The 26,276-nt window shown below is 41.5% G+C and overlaps 1 protein-coding gene across 1 annotated transcript in view; it reads right to left on the reverse strand.

Moving 5' to 3' along the window:
* The window catches only part of TENM4 (teneurin transmembrane protein 4), a gene marked incomplete at its 3' end in the record, with an annotated part of 426,912 nt that overhangs the window by 161,533 nt on the left and 239,103 nt on the right, over positions 1-26,276 (reverse strand). Inside the window, exons 8-10 of the mRNA XM_082337632.1 lie at positions 24,670-24,840; positions 19,390-19,604; positions 13,677-13,887 (exon numbers count right to left, since the gene is read on the reverse strand). Coding sequence (XP_082193758.1) covers positions 13,677-13,887; positions 19,390-19,604; positions 24,670-24,840 — 597 coding nt within the window. The remainder of the gene's footprint in view (positions 1-13,676; positions 13,888-19,389; positions 19,605-24,669; positions 24,841-26,276) is intronic.

A 26,276-nucleotide genomic window follows, 5' to 3' on the forward strand; every position in this document is an offset into this window, starting at 1 on the left:
TAAAGAAGATGCTTTGCTGTGAGGGAGGGAGCGCACATGGAGCAGGGCAGCAGGTAGGTGGATTCCACGGTTCCTATCTAACCTTGAAATCCTCTGCGTGAGCCACATCAACGCAAAAGGGCCACGAGCAGTGCGCAGCATCCCTCTCACCCTACAGTGAATTACATCCCATGGGAGAGTGAAGGGACGCCACATTATTTCACCTTATTCTCTGCTGCTGCACCAGAGCAACCTTAGCAAGCCACATATTCTTTCTCCTAGACCTGCTTGTTCAGGATAAAGCTGTCACGTACAAGCTCATTGCAATAACATCTCTCTTTCCCAAAAATGCTCCCTGTCACTGCCCTGACTACGTTAGCAATAATTTTAATAGGAAGTCAGGCAGTATAACATGAAAGGCAAAGAAGATTCTGAAGCCCTGTGAACACATTTAATTTACTTCCCAGTTGCAGAGCTTGCTGTCTTGTTTATTTTTCAAAGAAATGATGCTACTCGATTGAATTTCACTGCAGGGTAGGTTGGATTCTAAGCCTAGAGAACTGTCACCTGCCCTTGTAATTGTGATAACAATGCCAAGGGAGACGTGGAGGTGAGAGGGGATAAAACAGGTTTCAGATATCTCGAAATATCAGATTTGACATTATGAGCCAAAAAAAGAAAGGGGAAAAAAAATGCCCTGGAAACAAAGGAAACGTGGAAATGCTGGGTCTGGTATTCTCTTGCTCCTCCTCTTCCTTCCCCAGCTGAAGTTTGAAAGGACTGATTCCTTCTTACGGTACATCCTCACCTGCTGAGGTTTCGATTTTTCTGCTTCATTTGTATTTTATAAGGCTTTTACATTTCTAGCTCAAGTAATCCACACCTGGCAGCCAGGGATGTGAAAGTCTTGACAGCATCATGGAAACTCAGTCATTATTTCTGAGTGCTCTTTCACAGTTTCCTCTTCTGTAGGGCACCTAGTGTGATGCTGATACTGCTAATGCCACTTGATGTTGTGCCAGATTTTGATTTTTTTTTTTCTTTTTCTGAAGACTGGGAGGTCTGTTTTAATTAAAGATCCATGCATATAACCCTGTTTTGCTCTCATATCCCAGTGGAACTCTAACCTCCACATGCAGGTATAAGGATGCTAAATTAGGAAAAGGGCAACAGGCAGGCAGTCCTTTAAACAACTCCTTAAATCACTTGGATTCTGGAAAGTCAGAGTGAAATACAGCAATCACAGTATCGAACTGCATGTTATTCTCCCCCCACTCTTTTTCTGTAAGAACTTTTTTAAAAAAAAGCAATTTGCAATGGCAGATACCCCGCATCTCCATCAGTGTACCGACAGCAAATACCCGCTCCAGCCAGCGCTGACTCTAGAGGCTGGATCATTTTAAAAGGTGATGGTGAAGCACAAGAGGTTTGGCATTCAGGATCAGTTTGTGTTGCTTATTGAAATCATCAAGAGCTGCTGAGTTTGCCAAATTTGACAGTACATCATGTGAGTGCATTTTCCCTCGAGATGTCTGTACTTTTGCTTCTAGGCCTGGCTTGAGATACCTATCCAGGTACTCGAATGGCTCTCACCGCAATAATGTCAGTCTTTCTCACACCATTTCAAGCACATTCGACTCCAGGCCCAGCTGGAAATACTACAAAAACAGCTTTTTTTGTGCACTATTTTTCAACTTCTGTTCTACAGAAACAGGGACCAAATGGGAACCGTTTGGGGAGTAAATAAAGAAGAGAACAAGCCCAACCATTTCAGAAGCCTATGCCACATTTGGTCTGAATTTGGTTTGCCCTTTGAGAGCGAGCTTTATCTCACTGATTCATTCCTTTCTCTTACGGCTTCCTTTTTCAGAAGAAATCTTTCCAGTGCAGAATGCCTTATAATCTAAAGCTATCAGATGTTGAAAGCATAAGGTGTAATGGGATTTCAAAAGCACTTGGGCACTGGTCTATGTATACTACCATTTAAGTTAATGGTAAAATCTCCTTTGACTTCACCAACTTTTAGAAAATCCTGCTAATGTATTTCTGCTGTTCATAGGGATATACAGGGAACACTGTTTTCTTCCCTGAGAACGTGAGCAATGCTAAAAGCATGAAAGGCTCTGTGAAATGCAGTTCTTAAGGAATCGTACATTGACCATCTGAAAAAACGCTCTGTTCTAGATCACTTGAAATGTGATCACAGGTTAGAAGTTAGCTGGGAAAAAAAAAAAAATCAGTGAAAGATTTTAAACAAAGAGTGGCTGTTGGGCTGAAGCCTTCTTTTGCCTTCCACAATGCAGCTTCTAAGCACAACACCACTTTAATCCCGTACTTGTAACATACATATGACAAGGCTGCGGAGATCTAGAAAGACACCTTGCGAACATTTCTTTTCGTCTTAGTTTTCCTTTTTTTGCAGCTGGAATATTTTTAAACCTGAATTTTGCTCCAGTAAATGAAACTCTCATATCCCCAATTTGCCCAAGGGATTGCAAAGAATTTTTTTTTGTACCTTCCCACTCTCCTAAATTGTTACAAACTAATACAGGAAACAACAATTATTCAGCCTTCAGGGTTCAACTTCTGGAGCTGCACTAGCAAGCGGGAAGTTACTTCATGTTCAGTACATTACAATTTCTGCTCTCGTAGCTCAGGGCAAAGCTAAAGCTGGCCTTGAGTTTCATTTTAAATGATGTTGTAAGCTGGGGGATTCTAGGGGAAAAAAAGCAAACCATTCTTGCATACACACACAGAGAGGACCTCAAACGTGACCTCATTTGGTCAAACAAATGCCATGAAACCTTGGCAATGTTATAATTTTGGGTGCATTAAAGATTACATTTCATTATACAGAAAGTCTTTAGGACATATATCCAGCCTGATAAATAAGGATGTACTGGCTGGAATGCCTGATGTCTGAGGTTCAATTAGGCAGGTGCCTGGTGCTAGGGACGTGCCCTCCAGTACGATGCCTGGTCTCCAGCCACTGCTACAGAAGAGCCTGAGTCTCCTCTAGGTTTTACGTCAGATCTGCCCTCCTGCAGAGATGCCTTCGGGGAATCTCAGGTGCCGCCAGATGCCTGGGCTCAGGCAACTGCATGGAGCTCTCAGTCGTCTTCAGTCAGAGCCAGAGAAAAAGCAGAACTTACGGCTCCGTTTCTGCCTCCAGCAGACTCGCTGCACAAACTTGGTCAAATCCTGTTCCTTCTCAGAGCCTCCAGCAAGCCCTCTAGAAATCAGTTCAACATAATTTATCTAACTCTTTTACTGAGACTGTTGTAGCACTTAGAAAAAGAAAGCGGTCACACATCTAATACACAGACCAGCCATTATAATTTAAAAAGGCAACATATGTCAGGAGTTACTGTACAGACTACGTCCTTCTCATCCCACTCGGCCCCCGTGCAAAAGGAGAGGTTGGGCCGGTAACTCCTGAGGTGCCAATGTTGTTGGCTTCTGTTCTCTTCTGTTCTGTGGTCTTGCATGCAAGTACGTACACTTTAGTACAGCCTTTGGAAAATTAAGTCTTTAAAAGGTCTGTTGTTCTAGTACAGAAAGGGTTCTCCTTTTGCTTGCTGAAGTGGACAAGTAGCTCCCGCAACCTTATTTCTGTGCTTTAGCAGGGGAGCATTCATGGAAAGAAAAGTCTGCACAGAGCTGTTCTGGCAGCTCGGTAATACGACACAGGAATAAAACAAGCTGTGCTTACATTAGCCTGCAGTCTGGGGTGCATGGAAAGAGCTATATACAAAAGTGTAAAAATGAAAACCATATGCACTGTTTTACACATTTCTCCAGAAACCCTCAGATAGCACTATATGCCGTGTTATTAAGGCAGAATTCTGCTGTTCTGAAAAAAATTGAACTGAAGAAAAGGGGACAGAAATAACAGAAAGAAAGAAAAAGGCTTTAACTTCAGTATTAAATAAACCTTTTCTTGACCCTAAAACTAAAGTAATTACCCCAATCAATAAACCTTTTGTACAAGCTCTGTCAGATCAAGAGAACTTGCCTGCCTGCTAACAGCACACTGACGAGCAAGTTCAAGGCTACCAGCCCATGTAAGTACAGATGTAGGCAAAGGTTTTCAAAAAGACAAATCTACCTTCATTTTTCTACCACTTTAAAGCATGATTAAAACCAGACAAAATCTGGATCATTAAAGACATTCAGATGTCTAACTTCTACTGAGATGAATACTTATTGGCATCCAAGCAATCTTTACAAACATGGCTTACTCTTTTGTACAATAAAAGAATATAAATACAATATACACAAAAATAAATACAATAGAAATGAAAATATGTGTCTGCTTTTCTATTTTTCCCATCCAAATTATCACTTGTGACCATAAGATCCATTGAAAGAGGAGTGCACATATACTAACCAAAATAAAAAACTAAAACCAATAGAAAGCTCAAGTGTAACATTAAATACATTATTCCATCTCTGCTTTAAAGCTAAGCTAGCTTTACACACTGTAATTTTCTACTGCTAGCTTTTACTCACAGAGCATCAATGAAGAGATACACTCTGTATGGAAAGAGCAGCTGTGGAAGTTTTCATGGCCAAGTATCTGACCTTTACAGGCTTCTTATTATTTAATTATCTCTCAGATGTGTCCCTAATTTCCCCTTTATTAGAGATGCCTTACGTCTTCAAAAGAAAAATCCTGAAATAATAATTTTGCCTGCCATTATGGCTTGGGAAGCAGGGTTATTATGTAAGAATTGTTTCAGACACTTGCAGAGAGAAAAAAGGTCATCACGAATAACATGTAGATTTGAAACGACTGGGCTGACTTCAGGTTTCTTGGAAGTGCTGCAGGTCCAGCAGAAGCAGGCAGAAAGCTGCAGGTAACATTTAGGGAACGGTGTGCCACAGGATCATGTACAAACATTACCGACTGAAGCTGAAAGGGATTTAAGAACCAGGAGCAATGCTTGATCTGTTAGGAGTTATCCGAAAAGGCAGACAGGGAGATAAACTCCAACACTGGAACATGCTCATCCCCTTGGCTCACTTCACTGGGAAATGAGCCTGCTCATCAATTTTGGTAAAAAGGTGAAAAGATTAAGGGGGCACTGATAAAGCTATTGTTGACTTCCAGGTGCTAAAGTTTTAAGGGCTGTATCACTATCCATCTAAAAACATCATCACTGTTTTACCAAGAATAGCAAACAAAGAACCTCTGGGTGCAGGGAGTGCAAAGTAATGTGAAAAATTTCACCTCCCCACAGCCCTCCTCCCATTCCCAGATCCAGGCTCAGGCTATGTTTGCTTTTTATTAAGCGCTATAAAGGAAACAGATTAGATTTACACATAAGCTGGATGAAAAAGTGAAATCTCACCGAGCACACTACTACACCTGCTTGGAGCGGGGAATTCTTGCAGCTCATAGAAAGCGCAGACAGAGGGAGTTCACCCCACTTTTCTGGCTCTCCAGGTGACACCCCACCTATCAGGCTGGGCTGGATTTGGCTAGGATGGAGATGGCAATCATCTCCTGTCTTCTTGTCATCCTTCTGCATGGACTAATTCAACTCTCACTGAAGGACCTTAAGTCCTGTGACCAGCTGGATGTTTAGTGGAAGACACCTTGCAGTGCTGCAGCATAACCTGAACCTACTCAAGGCAAGGAAGGGGAGGTGGTGGGGTAGCCTTGTACGTTAGAGAATGTTTTGATTGTCTAGAGCTCAACGAAGGTAATGATAAGGTTGAGTGCTTATGAGTAAAGACCAGGGGGAAGGCTAATAAGGCAGATATCCTGGTGGGAGTCTGTTACAGACCACCCAACCAGGACGAGGAAACAGATGAAGTATTCCACAAGCAGTTGGCTGAAGTCTCACAACCTCTAGCACTTGTTCTCGTGGGAGACTTCAACTTACCAGATATCTGCTGGAAATACAACACAGCAGAGAGAAAGCAGTCTCGGAGGTTCCTGGAGTGTGTGGGAGATAACGTCCTGACGCAGCTGGTAAGCGAGCAACCAGGGGAGGTGCCCTGCTGGACCTGTGGTTTATGAACAGAGGAGGGTCTGGTGGGCGATGTGGCAGTCGGAGGCTGTCTTGGGCTCAGCGACCATGACATGATAGAGTTTTCAATTCTTGGAGAAGTAAGGAAGGGGGTCAGCAAAACCGCTACCCTGAACTTTAGAAGGGCAGACTTTGGATTGTTTAGGAGTCTGGTTAGCAGAGTCCCTTGGGAGGCCGTCCTGAAGGGCAGAGGAGTCCAGGAAGGCTGGATGTTATTCAAGGAGAAAGTCTCAAAGGTGCAGGAGCAGGCCGTCCCCATGTGCCGTAAGTCAAGCAGGTGAGGGAGAAGACCGTCCTGGCTGAACAGAGAGCTTTGGCTGGAACTCAGGAAAAAAAGGAGAGCTTACCGCCCTTGGAAGAAGGGGCAGGTGACTCAGGAGGACTACAAGGATGTTGTGAGGTTATGCAGGGAGAAGATTAGAAAGGCGAAGGCCCAGCTAGAACTTAAAATGGCTACTGCCGTTAAAGACAACAAAAAAAGTTTTTATAAATATATCAGCGACAAAAGGAGGGCCAGGGAGAATCTCCCTCCTTTCTTGGATGCGGAGGGATACATTGCCACGAAGGATGAGGAGAAGGCAGAGGTACTTAATGCCTTCTTTGCCTCAGTCTTTAATAGTCAGACTGGTCATCCTCGGGTTTTTCAGGCCCCTGAGCTGGGAGATGGAGATAGGATGCAGAAGGAAGCCCCGGTTGTTGAAGAGGTGGCAGTCACCGACCTGCTCCTCCACCTGGATGCTCACAAGTCCATGGGCCCAGATGGGATCCACCCAAGGATACTGAGGGAGCTGGCAGAGGAGCTGGCCAAGCCTCTCTCGGTTATTTATTCGCAGTCCTGGTCAGCCGGGGAGGTCCTGGATGACTGGTAGTTAGCAAACGTGACGCCCCTCTACAAGAAGGGTCGGAAAGAGGATCCAGGGAACTACAGGCCTGTCACCCTGACCTTGGTGCCGGGGAAGGTCATGGAGCAGATCATCTTGAGTGCCATTATGCAGCAAGTGCGGGACAACCAAGGGATCAGGCCCAGCCAGCATGGGTTTATGAAAGGGAGGTCCTGCTTCACTAACCTGGGCTCCTTCTATGACAAGGTGACCCGCTTGGTGGATGAGGGGAAGGCTGTGGATGGTGTCTACTTGGGCTTTAGTAAGGCCTTTGACACAGTCTCCCACAGCATTCTCCTGGAGAAGCTGGCTGCACATGGCTTGGATGGGTGCACTCTGCGCTGGGTTAAAAACTGGCTGGCGGCCGAGCCCAGAGAGTGGTGGTGAATGGAGTCAAATCCAGTTGGCGGCCGGTCACCAGTGGTGTCCCCAGGGCTCAAGTGTTGGGGCCGGTCCTGTTCAATATCTTCATTGACGATCTGGATGAGGGGATCGAGGGCACCCTCAGTCAGTTTGCAGATGGCACCAAGTGGAGTGGAAGTGTCGATCTGCTGGAGGGCAGGAAGGCCCTGCAGAGGGACCTGGCCAGGCCGGGTCGATGGGCCCAGGCCAACTGTATGAGGGTCAGCAAGGCTCAGGGCCGGGTCCTGCCCTGGGGGCACAACAACCCCAGGCACCGCTGCAGGCGTGGGGAGGAGCGGCTGGGAGCTGCCCGGCGGGAAAGGGCCTGGGGGTGCTGGTCGACAGCCGCTGAACATGAGCCAGCAGGGTGCCCAGGTGGCCAAGAGGGCCAGTGGCATCCTGGCTTGTGTCAGGACTGGTGTGGCCAGCAGGAGCAGGGAGGTGACAGTGCCCCTGTACTCGGCACTGGTGAGGCCGCACCTCGAGTACTGTGTTCAGTTTTGGGCCCCTCACTACAAGAAGGACATCGAGGTGCTGGAGCGTGGCCAGAGAAGGGCAACGAAGTTGGTGAAGGGTCTGGAGCACAAGTCTTATGGGGAGCGGCTGAGGGAGCTGGGGTTGTTTAGTCTGGAGAAGAGGAGGCTGAGGAGAGACCTTATTGCTCTCTACAACTCCCTGAAAGGAGGCTGTAGCCAGGTGGGGGGTCGGTCTCTTCTCCCTAGTAACAAGTGATAGGATGAGAGGGAACGGCCTCAAGCTGCGCCAGGGGAGGTTTAGGTTGGATATGAGGAAAAACTTCTTCCCCGAAAGGGCTGTCAGGCCCTGGCCCAGGCTGCCCAGGGAAGTGGTTGAGTCCCCATCCCTGGAGGTATTTAAAAGACGGGTAGACGTGGTGCTTAGGGCCATGGTTCAGTGGTGGACTTGTCAGTGCTGGGTTAACGGTTGGACGCGATGATCTTAAGGGTCTTTTCCGACTTTAACGATTCTATGATTCTATGATTCTATTCTACTCCGTGGGTAAGCTTAAGTTTTCAATCAAGCAGACCTGTCAACCTAACATCATTCATGAGACCAAATTCACAAGGAAAAAAAACCTAACACAGCCTGGCATAAATGCCCTTTTTGCCTCCTACCTGAATTGAGTGACTGTATCATCTTTTCTAAATACTACCTGACTGAGACATACAAGCTTTACCACACTCAGAGAAGCTCGGTAAGAGCTGAAAGCAGCAAACAAAGCATCAAAAACGGAGTGGCGGCAACAAGAGGGTAATCAAAAAAGGCACTGACCATCTGATAGAGTGTCTGTCAAGGAAAGGCTTGTAATGGGACACACAGGGCTGAAGGCAAAAAACTATTTGCCAAGCATGCAAAGCTCTGCTGTTATTTTGCAGGAGAGAGACCAATAACATCAAAAATGAAGTTGTGATATTCCTCCCTGCCATGGTTCTCATATGCCGCTGTATTTCTTTTTCTGTACAGAGCAAGAGAAGAGCTGTGAGTCTGGGAAGGAACAGGCTACTAATTAATTATCTGTAGGGGGTTCCCACAAGGTGGAAGTGCTCAGAAGTCCCTCTGTGAAACAGGGGAAGGGCTAAGATGGCCATACTCATGTAATAGGGGAGAACAACACTTGTAGTAACTGAGCACTGCCATGGAGCAACTGGAGTCCCGTTAACAGTTCAAGGGTCCTGGTTCAGCAAGGTACTGCTACACTTTCAGCCTCTTTTGCTGGATATACTGTAAGGAGAAGTTCAGAAAAGGGTAGCTGGGACATTAAAACCACTTTTCCTCATTCAGAGTCCTGAAGGTCTGATCATACATGGGAGAGTTTTAAGTCAAGTAACTCAGGCATTAAGGAGGTAAAAGAAAATGTAAGTCGGAACAGATCACACCCCATGTTAGTCTGCACAGTCTCCTGACTCCTCACTATTTCCACGAAACCAGTTTAGACTTTTCCAGACATTAGCAAAGCAAGTGTAAATAATGCGAATGGCTATGAGACTGTAAATGGATCACACTTATGCATCCCTTCTGAATTGGAAGTTGATAGAGTTTAAGTTAGCCTACACATAAGGGAAGCAAATCGGAGTTACTCGGGCTCTTCCTTTTTCCTTTGCTAAGAACAAGCTAAACAAAAAGGCATTTGCACTCAGAGCTAAGGAAGAGTCATTCTTGTCACCTCTCATGCAAGGAGGGTTCCCAGTCCCATGCCTGCCCCTGTGCCCTGTAATTTCTTCTCTCTAAGCTCAGTCCTACTGTGAAGTGCTGCTCTGTTGGTACCCTGCTTGTGTGTGAGCTGCTGTCCTAGGGACCGTATGGGGGTGGGTTATATTTTAGGCTGTTGCAGGAAGGGAGCTCGCCTGTTGATGTATATTGCAAAGTGCTGGCAGCCCCTTATAAATAACACTGCCAGCTCGCTTTGCACTTTGATGGAGGAAAGTACTTACAGTAGTTTTCTTTATGGATAGCAAAGGCGGCAGGAGGAACAACGGTCTTTTTCTTAAACTTAAACGTTGTCTCTTGCAGAAGATAAAAGTGAGATGAAACCTTGCATCCTATCATGGGTATTCTACATGTGTTTTCTGTTGCTTGTTGGGTGACATGCTGGTAAACAGAGATTCTCCTCTCGCTGACAGCTGATTTTACTTTTCCTTTTGATTTCTCAGTGGCCCTGCACAGTCAAGCTTGCCTGAGCTCAGCAGTAGCAGCTGCTGGAAGACACTTTCTCTCTCACTCTGTCGATGCTGTTTTCAGGCTCTCAGATGTTTCTTGCTTCTACTGAGCAGACTTTTGGCCAACATCTCTGTCTCAGATGTGCTGATTCCAGCTGATTCCTTCGCCTGCTATTTTGCTCCACTTATACAAGACTGCTCCGAATAAATCACCACTATCAGGCAGAGGTGAATCCACAAGGCGCTTTTCAGAGGAGTGTTTCTATTAGAAATTTCGGAAAGTGCCGCCAATGTCATTTACAAAAAGGTTAATTTATTATTGAGAGACCTTGATTGTCCATTCCTTTATAATGTCTTGCATTGTAATTCAGAGGAATGGGATATAAAAATGCTATTAAAAGATGAAAACTTTCCTAGAATAATCTTTTTTCCCTCCACCTGAACTGCCTGTATTATGCAGAAGCAGAAGCTGTGACAGGCATTACGATGCTGTATCCTCCCCAGGTTTACGTGCAGTGGCCTGTAACAGGCGCACATTTTGACACCACCTAACTCTTTAAGCGATGATGGTTCCACATCCTTTTAGAAAACGGGCTGAACTGCCATCTCCTGCCCTCAAAATCAATGCTAATGTTCCTGAGTGGATTTAGTTATAGCTATATCAGATTCCAAAACTGTATGACGGACAGCCTCACAATTTATGAAATTAACTGTGTGTTATCAAACTGGGAATACAGATGCTTTTTTCCATTTTTCTCCAGTTTTACTAGAATTAATGGAGGCCAAACCATTCCAGACAAGCACTGCACAGTAATTGCAGTTGATAGTGTCATACAGAGCCTGCAATGATTTTACTGGCTCTGAAAAGTTCGGTCTGCTGGAACATAGCAGATATGCTTGGAAAATCAGCACCCTTTCCATTCAACATTTTTATTCCTGAAGTAAAAGCTATGGTCCTTTACTCAGGTGAGTCCTTACTCACACGGGAGATCTGCCTGAGGAAGGTCTGCACAGTTTGGCTTTATGAACTTATCATTATGATCACCATTATCAATTTTGTGCTTTCTACTGTTACCCGTGATTATTAATTAATGCTTAATGTATTTTCCCAGCAGCTCTATCAGCCTCGCAGCATCTCTGGGGAAATGCCACTCTCCTCAGTTTTACATGGTGAGCAGCTGAAGCGTGAGCCCGGGATGGGTCAGAATTAGCACATCAATCAGAATTCAGGACTTCCAGGCTGCTGGTCCTCTTCTCAGATCACCGGGTCCTACTTCTTCTCGCATCACAGCTACACTTTTCAAACACACTCTCACTGTAAGCCCTATGCCTGTGCAATAATAAAGGGAGATTTTTCTATGTGCTCCTGCCACAGAAATCAAATTAAATAGCAGCTTGCCTCTGACAGTCAACACAAAAATTCTGCAGGTTCCTCACCCCACACAGATAGATCTAAGGCTCCCATCACATGTGACTTGATTTATTTGTATGGTATTGCAATTTTACACCCTGGTTCATAAACACTGTGTCAGGTTGCTGTATCCTCTTTGCTCTGGCACTGACAAAAATTATAACACTACAGTGCTATAGTATTTATAGACTTAAAATGTAGCAACCATGTCTTGCCAGCCCTCATGAATACACTAGAAAGGTTCTGAAGCATTACAGTACATTTACACAAAACACCTGCCTTGATTTTTTTTAACAAACTGGTGAAATCTAGACTAAGAAGAAAGGTACCACCTTGTTAAGGCTATTAGCTGGTTTTAAGGTACTTACAAAAATGCTGCGCTTCTCTGGCATAATTCTAGCCAGGAAGACACATCTTCCTATCTAAAATTTTTACTTATCTCAAGTGAGTTTCAAAGTGCATAGCTTGTACCTAAACAGTTTTTCCTGTACACTATAGCTTTGCATTGCTCTACAGCTGCCAGTGGGCAAAGTGATTCCCACGTATGGGGCAAAGCACTCTCTCGTTGTATAGCAAAAGAAAACCTCCTTGTACTGAAAGGCAGAATGATTCAAGGTTAACGGGATATATCACGGACTGTTCTGCTTATCACGTGGTCATAAAGGTACAGCAGAGTATAAACCAAATAAATAGGATTGCCTTAAAGACAGTCTGACGTGCTTCTCACCCACACCATTCCCCTACTGTTCAAAAGCCAATTAAGAATGTTTTGTCTTTTTTTTTCCCCCTATGTTAGTGCAATGAGGCCAAGAGAAAAGTCTGGCTAGAACACTTAGCATCACTTTGAAAACAAGAACAACCAGTGACCGTGCTTTGAAAGTGATTTCTGCTGTGAGAGCCTTACTGATTTCCCTGTGATGGGAAATTGTAAACTGAAGAAATTCGTAGACAAGGAAAAAAAAGTCGCTTTCAGAAGAATACCTGGAGGTTCTTCTGAGCAGAAGGTGGTCGGTGTCAGTAAACACTCAAATTGCTAAAGCAAACTAAATGAAAGTAAACCGCATTCTATAGAGCAGGACTGCAATTTCATAAGCTAACATGCAGCTACTTCTAGTGTTGCTTAACTGCGAACAGGATTGAACATGTGCATTTCCACGTTTTAAATTTAACACAGCGTATTGCAGAAGTGTTTCCACTTCTGCATTAGATAAACTTTAGCACTAAAACGGAATATTGGGATCTTAATGACTTTGCTTTAATAACACCTAAACTTTTAATTAACCTGCCAAGACAAATTACAGCCCATAGCTCTTAGGGAACTATTGCAGACAGCTGAGACTCAACACCAATGCCTCTTCTGGGAGAGGGATTAATGGCAGCTTTGGAATGAGCCTGCTTTTTTCAGCAAAGAAAAAAAGTCCATTAAACAATCACTGTGGCTGGAAGAAAGCTGAGTGCTAGTTTTATGGAGCAATCTTTAAATTACAACCAAATGAATTTGGGTCTATGAACAGTTTCAGCAGGTCAGTCAAATTTAAAATTAAATATTACTGAATCAGAAACAGATTCTGATATTTACAGGGTGGAGGAAGAATACCCAGTGCGCTAGGCTGTCAGGCAGCCCGCAGGCTGCATCCTTTCCTCCTTGGACAGCAACAAATTGGTGCCTTTGCACTGGACTGGCAGGGCACTTTTATTGCCAGAGAAAATTAGAGACCTATTTAGTTAATTTGTTCTTCTTAAGAATCTCAGCTTCTTTCTGCTAGCAGAGAGAAAGAGAGATTCCTGATATTGGGTCTCCTACTAGCAAGCCTTGCAGTGCTCTTTATTGGAGTTTTGATGCCAGTACTCTGCCTGAACTCCAGCTTGAGTAGTTTTGACGGTGCTCAAAGGCAGGAGTGCCTGTCACACGAAACTGTTGCGTGGTGCTGCTGTGTGCTCTTCTATCATTCCTATACCTCTGCTCCAGAAAGAGAAAAAAACACAACCAACCAAACAAAAAACCTAAATAAAAAGAAAATCAAAGGAAGAAAATGAAGCAGGGAATTTCAAGTTTGTAATCCATCTTTGGCACTGGGTAGAATCTCGTTACGGATATAGTTACTAAAAAGGTCTACAAAATACTTATGAGATATTTAGGGCCTCAGAGTACTCAGCCTGTTGCTAAATATATCCCCTACAAGCATTCTCTCTGAAACCATACAAAGCTACCATGCAATTTGAGTATGTGCGTTAATACCTGGCCTCAAGGCATATTTAGGAGTTTAGGAATAATACAGGAAATCCTTACCAATAGCAGTAGTAAGAAAAGAAACCACTTCCGACTCCTTGCCATCATTGTAGAAGGCTAAATGCCATATTCCTGAATCTAAATACTGGATAAACCCTGTCTCATGGCTGGACAAGGGCACAAAAGCTCTGTGTTGCCGCTGAGGTCCTTCTAAGCTTCTCGCCTCCTGTGTCAGTAGACGTCTTCCATCAAGGAGCTCGACGAAGTCAAACTGAAACGTAAAAAAGAGTGATGTTTGTGGGTATTTCAGGCTTCCTCAAGCTTTGTCTCTTGCTCTGGGTCTGTCTTATGAGGGAGACAGACATACTTCATATCAAGTATTAGAAACGTACATCTACAGAAGCATTATAAACAGGATTTTCTCTGGTAACTCAAGTATGTTCCTGAACTACTTGCAAGTAACTGTTTTGGAAATAGCTAGTATATGAAAGTATTTTTCTGCAATTACATGAATCAAGAAATCATCTTTATTTAGAATGTGATTTCGGGCATACTGACCCTCCTGATGTGTTCTCATTCTGTAGAAACAAAGGCACGGAAACGTGAGGTCCAGGGACCTGAACTGCCTGTAAGTATGATGATAAGCTTATTTGTTAGCTTCTTTGTGTCTTGTCTAATAAGGTAAATAGACAGAAAAATGTACCCAGCCTAAGTGGGCTGTTTGCCAGACTTGCTATGGGTCACCAAGAAAAAGATAAGAGGTATTTGGAAGTAAGTTCTGGTAGAGGGCTTGCAGAAGTATTTTGCTTAGTCAGCAAGGGTTTTATCTCAAAGCAGTAGCAAAAGTGGTTAAAAGGTCGTAGAAGATGAAGATGGAAAAGAGATAAAATAATGTATAAAAGTCCCATTTAGAGGGTGGCTTTTGGAAGTTTTCCTCAAAAGGACATATTTATTTTTTGCCAGGGTAACTTCAGCTGAAAAACTGCTTTCATTTTGCTACTTGTATTGCAGCTATCTTTAGTTCCCTATTTAAATAACTTTCCACTGACTTTCTACAATTTATCTGGTAATATATTAATGGGGCGAGTCAGATACAAGCCTAACAGACATCACAAATGTTAAGTGCACCTTATCTAATCTGACTTTTATTATGTGTTTAGGTGAACAGGACATCTTGAGAGCAGAATCCAGCAGCTGGGGCACAGTTTAGCTTTTTTGTTCCCTGGCTTCACTTGGTTTTGCCTCTCTCATCCAGCTGGTCAAATAAGCTCGTAGGAAAGGAGGAGGAAAACAGGCAGAAAGGAGCAATGTGGTATTTTTGTACCAGTAAATGTTGCTGCACTGAATGGTTGCTGAGTGTTGGCTGAGTGTGGCAACAATATTTAGGCTTCTTATCCCTTTTGACTTTACTGTAACAAAATTCGGGTGCTTCTGTTGTTATACTGTCAAGTTGTCTGTTCAAAGTCAACCAAGATAAAGACTTGATGACATGTTCTTTCCTCTGAAGTCATTGCTAAGTTAAAAAAAATTAAAAGTGTTTATTTCCAACAACCAATAAGCTATATATGACCTAGCTTGCACATGAAATGATAAAATTTGTCCCTAGGGTATTTTAATTACTGTATTTTTAATTATTCATGTACATGAAATAAGTTTTGAGCCCTGCTTTAATTTTTTTGCTATATGTCAGTATATAGATCACTCAAATTTGGTGCTGAAGTGTCTTTTGAGAACGTAAAAGCTGGCACACCTGCAAAGGACATTCCTTTTGGGTGTCTATCCAAGTGAGCTTTGCCAGAGACAGACTTTCTGTTTTGAAGAAATAGAATGTAAATGCAAATTATAAAAATGTAACACAAAAAAATATAAAATCTAAAAATGTAATGCAAATATGAAATCTAAAAATATATAATTAAAATTATACGTTTCTGTTTTGAAAAATTATAATGCTTTAGTGATTTTTAGTTTAATGGTACTAGTGAGAGGTTGGTTTGAATGACACTGTGTGAGCCAGATATTTGCAGGCCCTCTGAGGATGAGCTACTGTCCAGGCTGACTCCTCGTCAGCTCTGTCTGGGCAGGACACAGCTGAGAAGGGCAGCGACAGAGGATGTCACAGCGCTGTTTGGTTGCTGGGAATGTCGCAGCGGGGTTGAGTCTGAGTGAGGAACGCATGGGCCAGGTGTAGCGAAGAAGTTAAAACCAGTAAGAGAAAAACCTACCTATTTCCATTTCCATTTTGGAGTATGATGGGACAGATTTTTAAAAGGTACAGGTAACTGCAGACACCGTAGGTAAAGTTCGTCTCACCAAGTGCTGACATCTCCGTGGCAGCTTGAATTAGTTTTCTAGAACCACTGGATTGCAGTCAAAGAAAGAGACACTCCTAGAATGCAATCTGCCTCATCCCAAAGTTGGCATCTAAGAAATGTCTCATGGATTGTGCCTCACGAGCATCTACATACTAGATGTAGGTGCTTAAAGCTTAGTGAGATGAAACCAATTTCAAGGTACCCAGCTACGGTGAGCTGCTGTTGTTACAGTCCAATCTGGGTTATGCCTACTTGGGGCTTCCTGCCAAAAGTAAAAGTTTATTTTTATAAATATTTGCAAGATGTTGCTGCGGATGTTGATGACTTTGCAAAGGTACTAGTTACCAGTTGTAAATATAAATGGAACCACAAATGGATTGTGCTTTATTGCACTTTAATACATTCAGAGATTTTTAATATGCAAGTAGAGTTATTGCAAGGAAATCGTAGATAAAATACTATGTTAATAAATTCAAATTGTAGAAATGGAAAAATGCCTCCCACAAGCTGTGATGGCCAATCCCTAAAATTTATGATTTAACAAAATTTGGCCTAGGTTAAAAAGAGTTTAAAAAATTATTTGATCTATAAAGATCAAATCTAATAGACCACAATAAAATTGTGTCACTTTTATTATGATTTGTTGAGAAGAATGAGAAGAAATTCCTTTAGTTAACAGTAAACTACTTTAGACTTCTGCAGGCTCTATTTCTAAGACTACAGAAATTTGGAGCTCGCATTCTCTTCCTGTTTATTAGTGTCCACGGTTGTTGGCAATCCCCAACCAACAGAAGACAGATCACCACAGGCAGAGAAAGTTTCCCAAAGGGAATCTGGAACAGTTTGTTGTTTTAGCATGGATAAATACGACTTTTAACATTTTACCACATTTGGGAATATATGATCAAGGTCTACAGCCTTGGGATCAATTCAGAGATCCTGAAAGAGAATAGACTATGTTAAGGCCTATGCTACAGAAGATGTCGGATTATCTAAACCGAAGAAATATCTAATTATCTAACACAGAAGAAAATCTGATTATCAGCTAGAATTTTACTACTGCTATCAACTAGATAGGCTGGGGAAAAAAATATGACCCTTTATTAAATTATTCCGGAGGAGATTGTATCACTGCTCTAAACATACATTTTGCCAAAGTCTTGTTTATGAAATCCCTTACAAAATTTGGAAATATAACACTCATTCAGTAGATTTATGTGGTGCAGCAGATACTCTGGATTATGCAAGAGAAAAGATGAGATTTGTGTAATATGTATTAACTACGAGAGACAAGTGCACAATTTCAACACAGAAAACAGGTTGCCTCTTTAATGACTCCTACGGCTGTTAAACTATGCTGAGATTAAATGTTAAGGATTAAACTTCATATAAAAATATGCAGAAGGAGGACAATGTTTTAACTGATGGCAGGTTTATAAAATAATAAATCTAGGAACAGGGATCATTTCAAAACTAAATTAAATATTAACAAGTAATATATCAATATTGTTTCAATATCCGCAGTTTCATTAAATTATTTTTTCAGAACAGGGTGGGTTTTGGGATCTGTTTCTATTAGTGTACCATGACTTTTATTGTTTGAATAAAAATGTCCCTCGGGTCATTTTTAGTGATGTTTTAGTCCAGATGATGATTTTTTTTAATATACTTGGCAGCTCTCAATTAGTGGCTACACAAAAAGCAGCACTTAGAAGGACTCTGAGCAAGTGCATTGCCTCCTCCAGCATGTAATATTGACAAACATGTGCCACATCCCACATTTAACGTCTCATTCTCAGCTGAGGCTTCAACTGGTGATGCACAACCACGCTGTTTTAAATGGGAAAGGTCCTCACACTGCCAACTCACTCAGAGCATCCCAGCAAAAATGAGGTTAAACTAAAAACAGCAGCAATGGTGAAGTCAGTGTGGGCTTCTTAATTGCTTAAAACATTGCTATGGTTGGGTGTAGTGACCTGCTACATTTAAAGATTTTGCTTTAAGTTCAATAGACTTGAGGTTTAGGTGTTGAATTTTACATTTGTTATTTAAACAATTGAAACTATTCATGTAATAACTCCTGTTCCATAACAGAAATCAATAATGATAACAAAAAGTAAAATCAGAGTTAATACAGACTTCTGATCTACGGTTACCATTATGCGACCATGACTTGAGTTTTTACTTAAGTAATACAGGAGTTTTAAGTTTTAAATATTTGAATCTCCCTGTAAAAATAGATTGATTAAAAATGGGCAATAAGAGCACTACTGTGTCACTGAATTTATGACCTGCTGATCCTATTGAAATATTTTAATTCTGCAGAAAAGTAGGCAGAGAATGTGTAGATTTATGACACCTCTTTGACATAAATAAGTTGCAGGTGTGCTAATATGTAGAAAATACAATATTACCCAGAAATATTGTAACAAATATATTTGTTTGTTCAAAAAGAAAATAAAGGCAGGGTATTTCTATAAATCTCAAATGGTTGGTTGCTAGGCTTTTCAGTTAATAGTGGAGGGCAAGGGTAAGTTACAACATTAATATAAACCTGGTAATACTTTGATAACTTGCTGATGCAAGTGGGAGTAACATGCTTTGCACTGCCAGTGAGAGTTATGCCCTAATGTATTAATCGATCTGGTTAAGAGCAGATTAGAAACTGAAAGGGAAAGTAGAGAAAATAATGTACAAAATCCTTATTTAAGGGGATGGTTCTTCGGAGCTTTTCCCAGAAAGCGATTTCTTGACATGGCTTTTGCCAAGGCGTGTCAAGAAAAGCAACTGCTTTCATTTTAGTTCTACAGAATAATAACTATATCTTGATTTCTGCTTAAGTAAACCAGTGGCTTCCTGTAAAAATTTGATGTTGTTTGGTTATACACCAGTTACTGGGCCCTGACCAGTCTCAGTCTAATCTGACAGTCAACATGCATAATGTGAAGAGTTGGCTCAAGACATTTCAGCGCAGAAGACAAAAGTGAATCTTGCTCCCATGAGGGTGAGAGACTGGGGCCTTGCTCCTACCATGAAAGGGGAAAGGCAGCGTTGAAAGAGGGAGACAGACATGAGATACGAGACTGCTTAAGAGATGGTTCTTTTTGATGTACTTTGAGCGTGGCTGCTGCTGCAAGGGGCACTGGATGGGGAAGGTGGTATCTCACGCTGCTTGGAGCAACCAGACGATACCCTCAGTGACCACCAGCCCACAAACCCCTTTTCCTCCTCTGGCAGCTTGCTGTCTTAGGCAACTGCCTGCTTTGCCTGTGCCTACAGCCCACCAGGTTAACGTGTGTAAATTTTGCAATTGTCACTTGATAATCTCTCTGGATAGATGACTTTTAACATCTTGCAAGCATGCAACAAATTCTTGAAAGAAATAGCTGAAATAAAACAACAAGCCATAAGAGAATACAATTTAAGACAACTATTATTTAATTGAAATGGAGTCCCATTACCTGCGTATGTGATGGTGGGAGGCCTTTTCTGCCATAGATGCCAACCAGAGCAGCCTTTCCTAAAGACACATTGAATTTCAGATGCACTGGGTGGTCGATGAACACCTGAGATCTCCAAAAGATACCAGGAGGGATCTTCTGTGTGGCTCGTCTGCCAACATCAATTTCTCCAGAGTCTATAAAACTGTCGTCTGGAAAGAAACTACTGGGCTTTCCTACCAAAACACAGGAACAAAAATCTTGGATTAGCTTTAGATCCTAAAAATAATCCAATCACACTGGTATCTCTGACACTGATCTTGAGAAACAGTCTATTAGTGTCCTGAGGTCTTCAGAGTACTTTGTCTAGCCAATCCGTACGATTATGGGAGGAAAACTGGCAGGGTTATTCCCGGCTTCAGTAACTGCTTTGTTTGAAAACATGAACATGGGAAGAGCAACCTGGAGAAAAATGGCCTTTTGTTTAAATTGTAACATCAGAGAGTGTGTAATGACATTCTGAAGATAAGATAAATCATCTGACATATCCTAAATGAATACAAGTTCACGGATGGAGAAGCCATCATTAGATTAGCAAAGAGAAGTGTAGTAAGGGCGAGGTGGATGTGTCACAGAATGGAATGGCAGTGTGGAGAACAGCAGCATGAACGATGCCTGAGTGGGGAAAGGAAAATGTTTCTCTATTAAATTAATTCTTGACAGTGGTAACAGTATTTGAAATTTGTTCAACAGTCCAAAAAAAGCTAAAGAAAAAAAAGGACTGAGAAAAATGAAGAAAATCATACCCTGCACTTGAGTAATATCTACTAAGAAACATGAGAGGTTTTAATTGGGTTTCAATACAATCTGTAAAGTGTGTTATGACTATCCATCTTCTTTTAGAAGACAAGCAAATGGAGGCATCTGTTTCTTAAAGCGACCACGAGGTTGGAGAGCCTGGGTATCCGGATGGCAGTCAATACATGCCATAATGGCCAAGGGAATCATCAGGGAGCTCGGCATCTCTGGAAAACACATCTGAGAAATTCCAGGTTAGAAATTCATACACTCACAGTTCTCAAAACTGGTGGCCACTTCAAAAAATTTGGACCCAAAGGGAGCCCAGGGAATCAGGGGCAGAATGAAAAATAAAATGCCAGATTGTTGCCTTTCCACAGCCTCGCCTGCAGTGCATAAAGACGATGAAGAAGGCAACGGCTTAGCAAACAGCCTTTATTTAAGGACATTTCTAGTTGAAAAGTACGCAGTAAAGATCTGGCTTTAGTAAGGAGAACATCATGTCACCAGCAAGGACTAATTATTAATTTTCTAAATTCAAATAATTTTGTCATCTCTGTGCCATTACAGCACACTACTCTTTGTTTCAAAGATCAAGCAATTCTGAAAAAATGAGAAGGAAACTTTCAGGAACATGCAATCTTTTGTAGAAAAATCACATTGTGAGTTTTTTTTTCTTCCAGAACCTACATTTGGGAAATGGGAAACAAAAGCATCTTTGCCCATCCATCATGAATTCAAGTCGAATAGTCTTAGAATTTACTTGCCATGTTGAAAAGTTGATTGGTAGAACAACCTCTCATTTTATTGTTTCAAATTATAATATTTCCTTTAGTATTATATAATATTAATTACAAGATTTCTTTAAACTTCTCCATATACCATCCCAACATAAACTTTCCAGGAGAAACAGATGTAAATTATTAGCTGTCTCTGTAAAATCCATATAGAAATTAGACTAGAATCATAGAATCCTTGAGGTTGGAAAAGACCCTTAAGATCATCGAGTCCAACCATTAACCCAGCACTGCCAAGCCCACCACTAAACCATGGCCCTAAGTGCCACATCTACTAACTGTTAACAAAAGAAGACTCTGAAGGTGTCTCCTTGTAGGATGGAGAGTTTTTCTCTCTCTTTTTTTTTTTTTTTTTGTTTTTTTTAACTTATGTAAAACTTTTTAGCAGAACTTTTGGTCCGAATAAGACTAACCCCTGATTTAAAGTTGGCAACTCCTTAAGTACGCTGTTGGAGTGGGACTTGAAGGCATATTTCATTTCTGTGCTATCTTGTGGCAGAAGTTTTATGCATACCAGCACAGTCTAGAATGCAGAGTGTATAGGTGCTCATAGAAAAAAAGGTACTGGTAATTTTATAAGATCCTCATTTATCTTTGTTCATCACATTCAAATAAATACAGAGGGAAAATCTGCTGACTTTTTACCCTTTTTTTAGTCAAAGTGTATATTAATAGAGATAATCAGAAGCAGCTTAGGTAAATGGACATTCTTCCGAATCATTTTGTGGTGATAGAGTACAATTGTACAATGAAAATCAACTAGCTTGATTCTGAAGGGGATTACTTTATCAACTGTATTGTTAATATTTATTTGGCAGACTAAAAATTACTCTTCACGCTGTCAGGATTAAAGGAAACAGTTCCCATGTCTTCATGAAAAGTTTCTTATTCCATTATTGTAAGATGAAAGGACTCAGGATTCTATTAAAAAAGAGCTAAAGACATCACATGTTTTGATTCAAATGAAGGATATATTTTTCTGATTACTACTAACATGTTTTATAGATTCTTAAAAATTCAGATGAAAACCAAAAGTATTTGATATGCACCCTGATTGTTCATTACTGAAGCTTGTACATCAGAGTGAAGCAGGGAAGGTCAGAATTTAATATGATAGATGCTGCTCTGCAAGAGAGCCTGGAGCACACCAGCACAGCATATATTCTGCCTGTCCAGAGAGCAGCGCTTGCTCATGCGAGCAAAAATGCTTCCGTGATTGCAAAAGACAATTTCACAGAAATAACTGTTTGTACACACAATCACAAAGATTATGCCTCCTCTTTGTGGACAGTTGTATGTCTGAGAAGCTGATATCCTAAGAGCTGTTCTATCATGTTGCCAGCAGTTGACATTTATCCCGATAGAGAAGTCCGAAGAAAGGCTCTCTTCACCAGGCTGAATTCAGCCCCTGAAATCCATCCGTGTTTCATCAGTTTTTAACCTACAGCAGGATCAGGCCCTATGGACTGGATATTTCATAAAGAACGTACAATAAGAAAGCCATTTCAGCTTCTAATCAGAAATTAGGTTTTAATCAGAATATCTGACTCCTTAAAATTAACTTCAGGTCTGAATTCTTAATTGGGCTGTCAATTACTTTGCTCTTTCCACACATTACCTTGAACTTTTTAGTTGCTGTAGCAACTATTCCTAATTTATTTGGATATCAAAATGAACTATTTCATTTCAGGCCTTGCTGAATCTGCTTGTATTTTTGACAGCAAGGTACCCTGACTCATCAAAACACTTAAGAACACACTTAGATTTCTCTGACTTCAATCGCAGTTAATTACATGCTTAAATGTAAGCATGTGATTATGTGTTTTGCTAAACAGGGATGGGCTTAAACAGAGGTAAACGCTGTGCTGGAGCACAGCCACAGATGAGAAGGAATGAGTACTACGGAGAATTGGCAAGACATTGGTAATGATTCATTCAGACCAGCTGTAAGGATATTCTAACACATTCCAGCCTATTTCATTGTGATCAAGAAGCCTTACAAATACATTTCAATCCATTTTTTAATACATTTCAATCACATACATTCTGGTTTAGAATAGCAGCCACGCAACGCTGCTAGTCCAGAACCAGTTGCATAGTCACCTGATGGGGAGAGAGATGCATTTTAAGGCTGGGCAGTGTTACTCCTGCAATAAAGATGTTGTCCTGATGTGGTTTTTAGTCAGGAGAAGGTATTCTCCTCTAAAGCCGGCAGATTCCCTAAGATCTATATGAAGCACTAGCTTGAGGGGTCTTCTAATGACATAACTAGGGTACTTCCCAGATTTCTCTTTTAGCAGAGCTTTTTGGCAGCAATTAAAACTTCTACTGATGTCACTGTAAGCATGGCTGAAAAAGAAATCAAGTGGAGGTCTTTGATTTGGACGGCAGTGTTGGATACATCCATTTATTTTCAGTTTGACTTTTAAAAGGAAATGGACAGATCAAAACTAGATGTTTCAAAAATAAAATATATGGCAAGTTAGAGGACAAAAAAAAAAAAAAGGATCTGTCATGAAGTATTTCTGAATACAACAGCAGGGGTATCTGCAGCTTGCTGTACTGTCTAGTAAGGTTTGCTGAGAATAACCCACTTAGCTGATTTTTCTTGTAGCAACTTGATGTCAGCTATCAGTTCCTAGCAAATACACTGTTTTAAGGAACACACATAATTATGGCTTTTATTTGGACTAATAAAGACAGATAAGCTCTTAAAGAAAAAATGCTACAATTGATTTAAATAAAACATGTAAACATAGGCTGTCAGCCAAAGTCTAGGGTGCTCTGTGGAAACTTTTGAGTTCAATGAGTTGCCAGAACAGTAGCGCACTTCTTATCTCTTACCCAGAAAACTTCCTCCCCCAAAATAACTACCAAAAGTAGCCAATGACTTCAATTTTACTGGAATCCGTTAACCTCATATAAAGAAGCTTGACACACAAACAAGACAGCTTTCTGAAAATTCAAATTTCTCATTTCTCCAGCTAAGTCTTGGGAGGGATAAAACACCTCTCCTTTGCAGAGCTTACAGGTAATTTTGGCAGTGCTGCCTCTATACAAAGCACAGTAAGATGTAAAGCTGCTGGATAATGTACTGCTGAATTGATGACCCATCAGTTGCTTCCAATTTCAGTTAAAACTGCAAGCTGTCGACATCGTGATACTTGGTGGAGACTAGGCCTTTTATCTGGCTACTTTTGCAAAGAGATGTCCAACTCTGGAGTGCCAAAACTCAGAGTGTAATAGCTCTTAGTAGCTATTTTGCTCCTCAAAACATTTGGTACCAGGTGGCAATGAGTCAGCAAACCCAAACATTTTTGTACTGCCGTAGAGAAAATGTGACCCGATGCTCCAGGAATCATTTAATTTTCAAGACACAACTCTCTCTCATGAAAACAGCCACTCGAGGCAGGGTTTTCATGATGGCCTTCTGTAGCCTGTGAGATATAGTACAGACGGTTCCACCTTGAGAATGCCTTAGATGTGTGGTGAGGGTTGCACACAGTTTTATCACGTTAGTGGACATCAGAAGGGTATGAAACTTAGAAACATATGGAAACAAGACTGACGACTACTAGTTCTAGAAGTGAAAGACTGGGAAAAGCACCTGATGATGGCAGCATTGAGAGTAATGGAACATGAGACTGGATGGCTGGAGTTCAGAGGCAGACAGAAGACTCACAACATGGACACACACCAACCATACCTTCACTGGCTCCTTTGCCTTTCCTGTCAGGTAACTCTAACCCTGTGCCCCCCGAAGGATATAAGGAGACGTCCGTTGGCACTGGCCAACTGCTGGCTGTGTCTTCCGTGATTTCATACATCTGCCCTTCCATCGGCTGCAGGTGCCAGTTTAGGCCAAACAGGTGCATGGCTGTGGTGAGCAATGAGAAAAGTCATCGTTTTCTGTTTGGGAGAGTTTCAGAACTACAGGGGCACTTTCTAAACCCTCACTGCCTTATTAGCGGTCATTGCTTTAGGACAAGAATGGGATTAATGTAATTAGACAGCCCCTGCTGCTTCTACCATACCAAGTCCCTAGGTCTTTCCACCCACTTAAACTCATTTTAGATCACCTGTACCAATCCACTCCGCTTTTGCCAGTAGAACCAGTCCTGACTTGCGGCCTGCGTGAGAGAATAACCAGGCACAGTGTTTCAGAAAGCTCCCAAAGCTGGGGTGACAATGCGGTGAACACAGAAATACGAGGAGTATTATTTATCAACATACTGATAAATCCCAGGAAACTGCATTCTGGTTCGTTTTGCTGTATTCACAGCATATTATATAGGTTTTTGTTTTTTTTTTTTTTGACCCACCAATTATACACAGAAGCTCTTATAGACATCTCTGACAGTTTTTTCCTGAATAAGACCAAGTAAACACTAAGGCAATTTAAGATCCATCTTGCACACATGCCTTTGTGCCCAGCACCAGGAATGCGAGTGACTGTGACTGAGCACTCCTTAGTACAACGCAGCTTCTCCTATTCAGACCAAAGATACACCCTCAAGATTTGAAAACAAGCAGCACCATTTAGATTCGTGTGATAACAGGGCATAGCTCTCTAGGTTTCTGGGCCATGCAAAGTCATCCAGTGCACACATGAATCTATTTCGAGGCATTACAGAAAGACAAGTGAAATTAAGGAGCAAGACAGAATACTTAAAAAGCAAACACATGTATGAGGAGTATGGAAAATCATATGCTTGTACAACTAATACTTGCCCCTTGAAAATATAAAGCAAAAGAATGTGGAATCCTATATCAGTACTTCTGTCCCCAGCATAAACATCACATAATCAATCAGTATCCAGTTTAGCTTCAGGCTCTACACAGCTAAATGATCCAATATTTGCTACACTCTGAATGACATTTACTTTTTTAAGGGAACTCCTTGATATTTTACATTATCATTTCTCCAGGAAACTGTACAATGGCACTAGCACCACAGCCATTTAACATAAACAAAAAGAGTCAAAGCCAGTAAAGAAATAGAGCATTTCCATTGCCTATAGTTCTCATTTTATTCACAAAGATACAGCTGAGCTTGGCAAACACTGTCAGGGACAAGTGGTTAGTTTATTTAAACCTGTGCATCAGGAACAATCTTTGAAAAAAGAAAAAAATTGAAAAGCAATCTGAGTAATCTAATTTTTCTCCAAAAAAGGCATGTTTAGGCAATTTAGCAAAATCAATGATTTTTTCCACTTCAGTCTCAATTAGGTCATCTGTCATTTACTAACATGAATAATCTTGTCTTTGCATTACTACAACATCATAAAACACAGTAAGAGCAAAACTCTTCTT

Source organism: Platalea leucorodia, assembly GCF_965183815.1.
Source record: "Platalea leucorodia genome assembly, chromosome: 2".
NCBI classification, from domain to species: Eukaryota; Metazoa; Chordata; class Aves; order Pelecaniformes; family Threskiornithidae; genus Platalea; species Platalea leucorodia.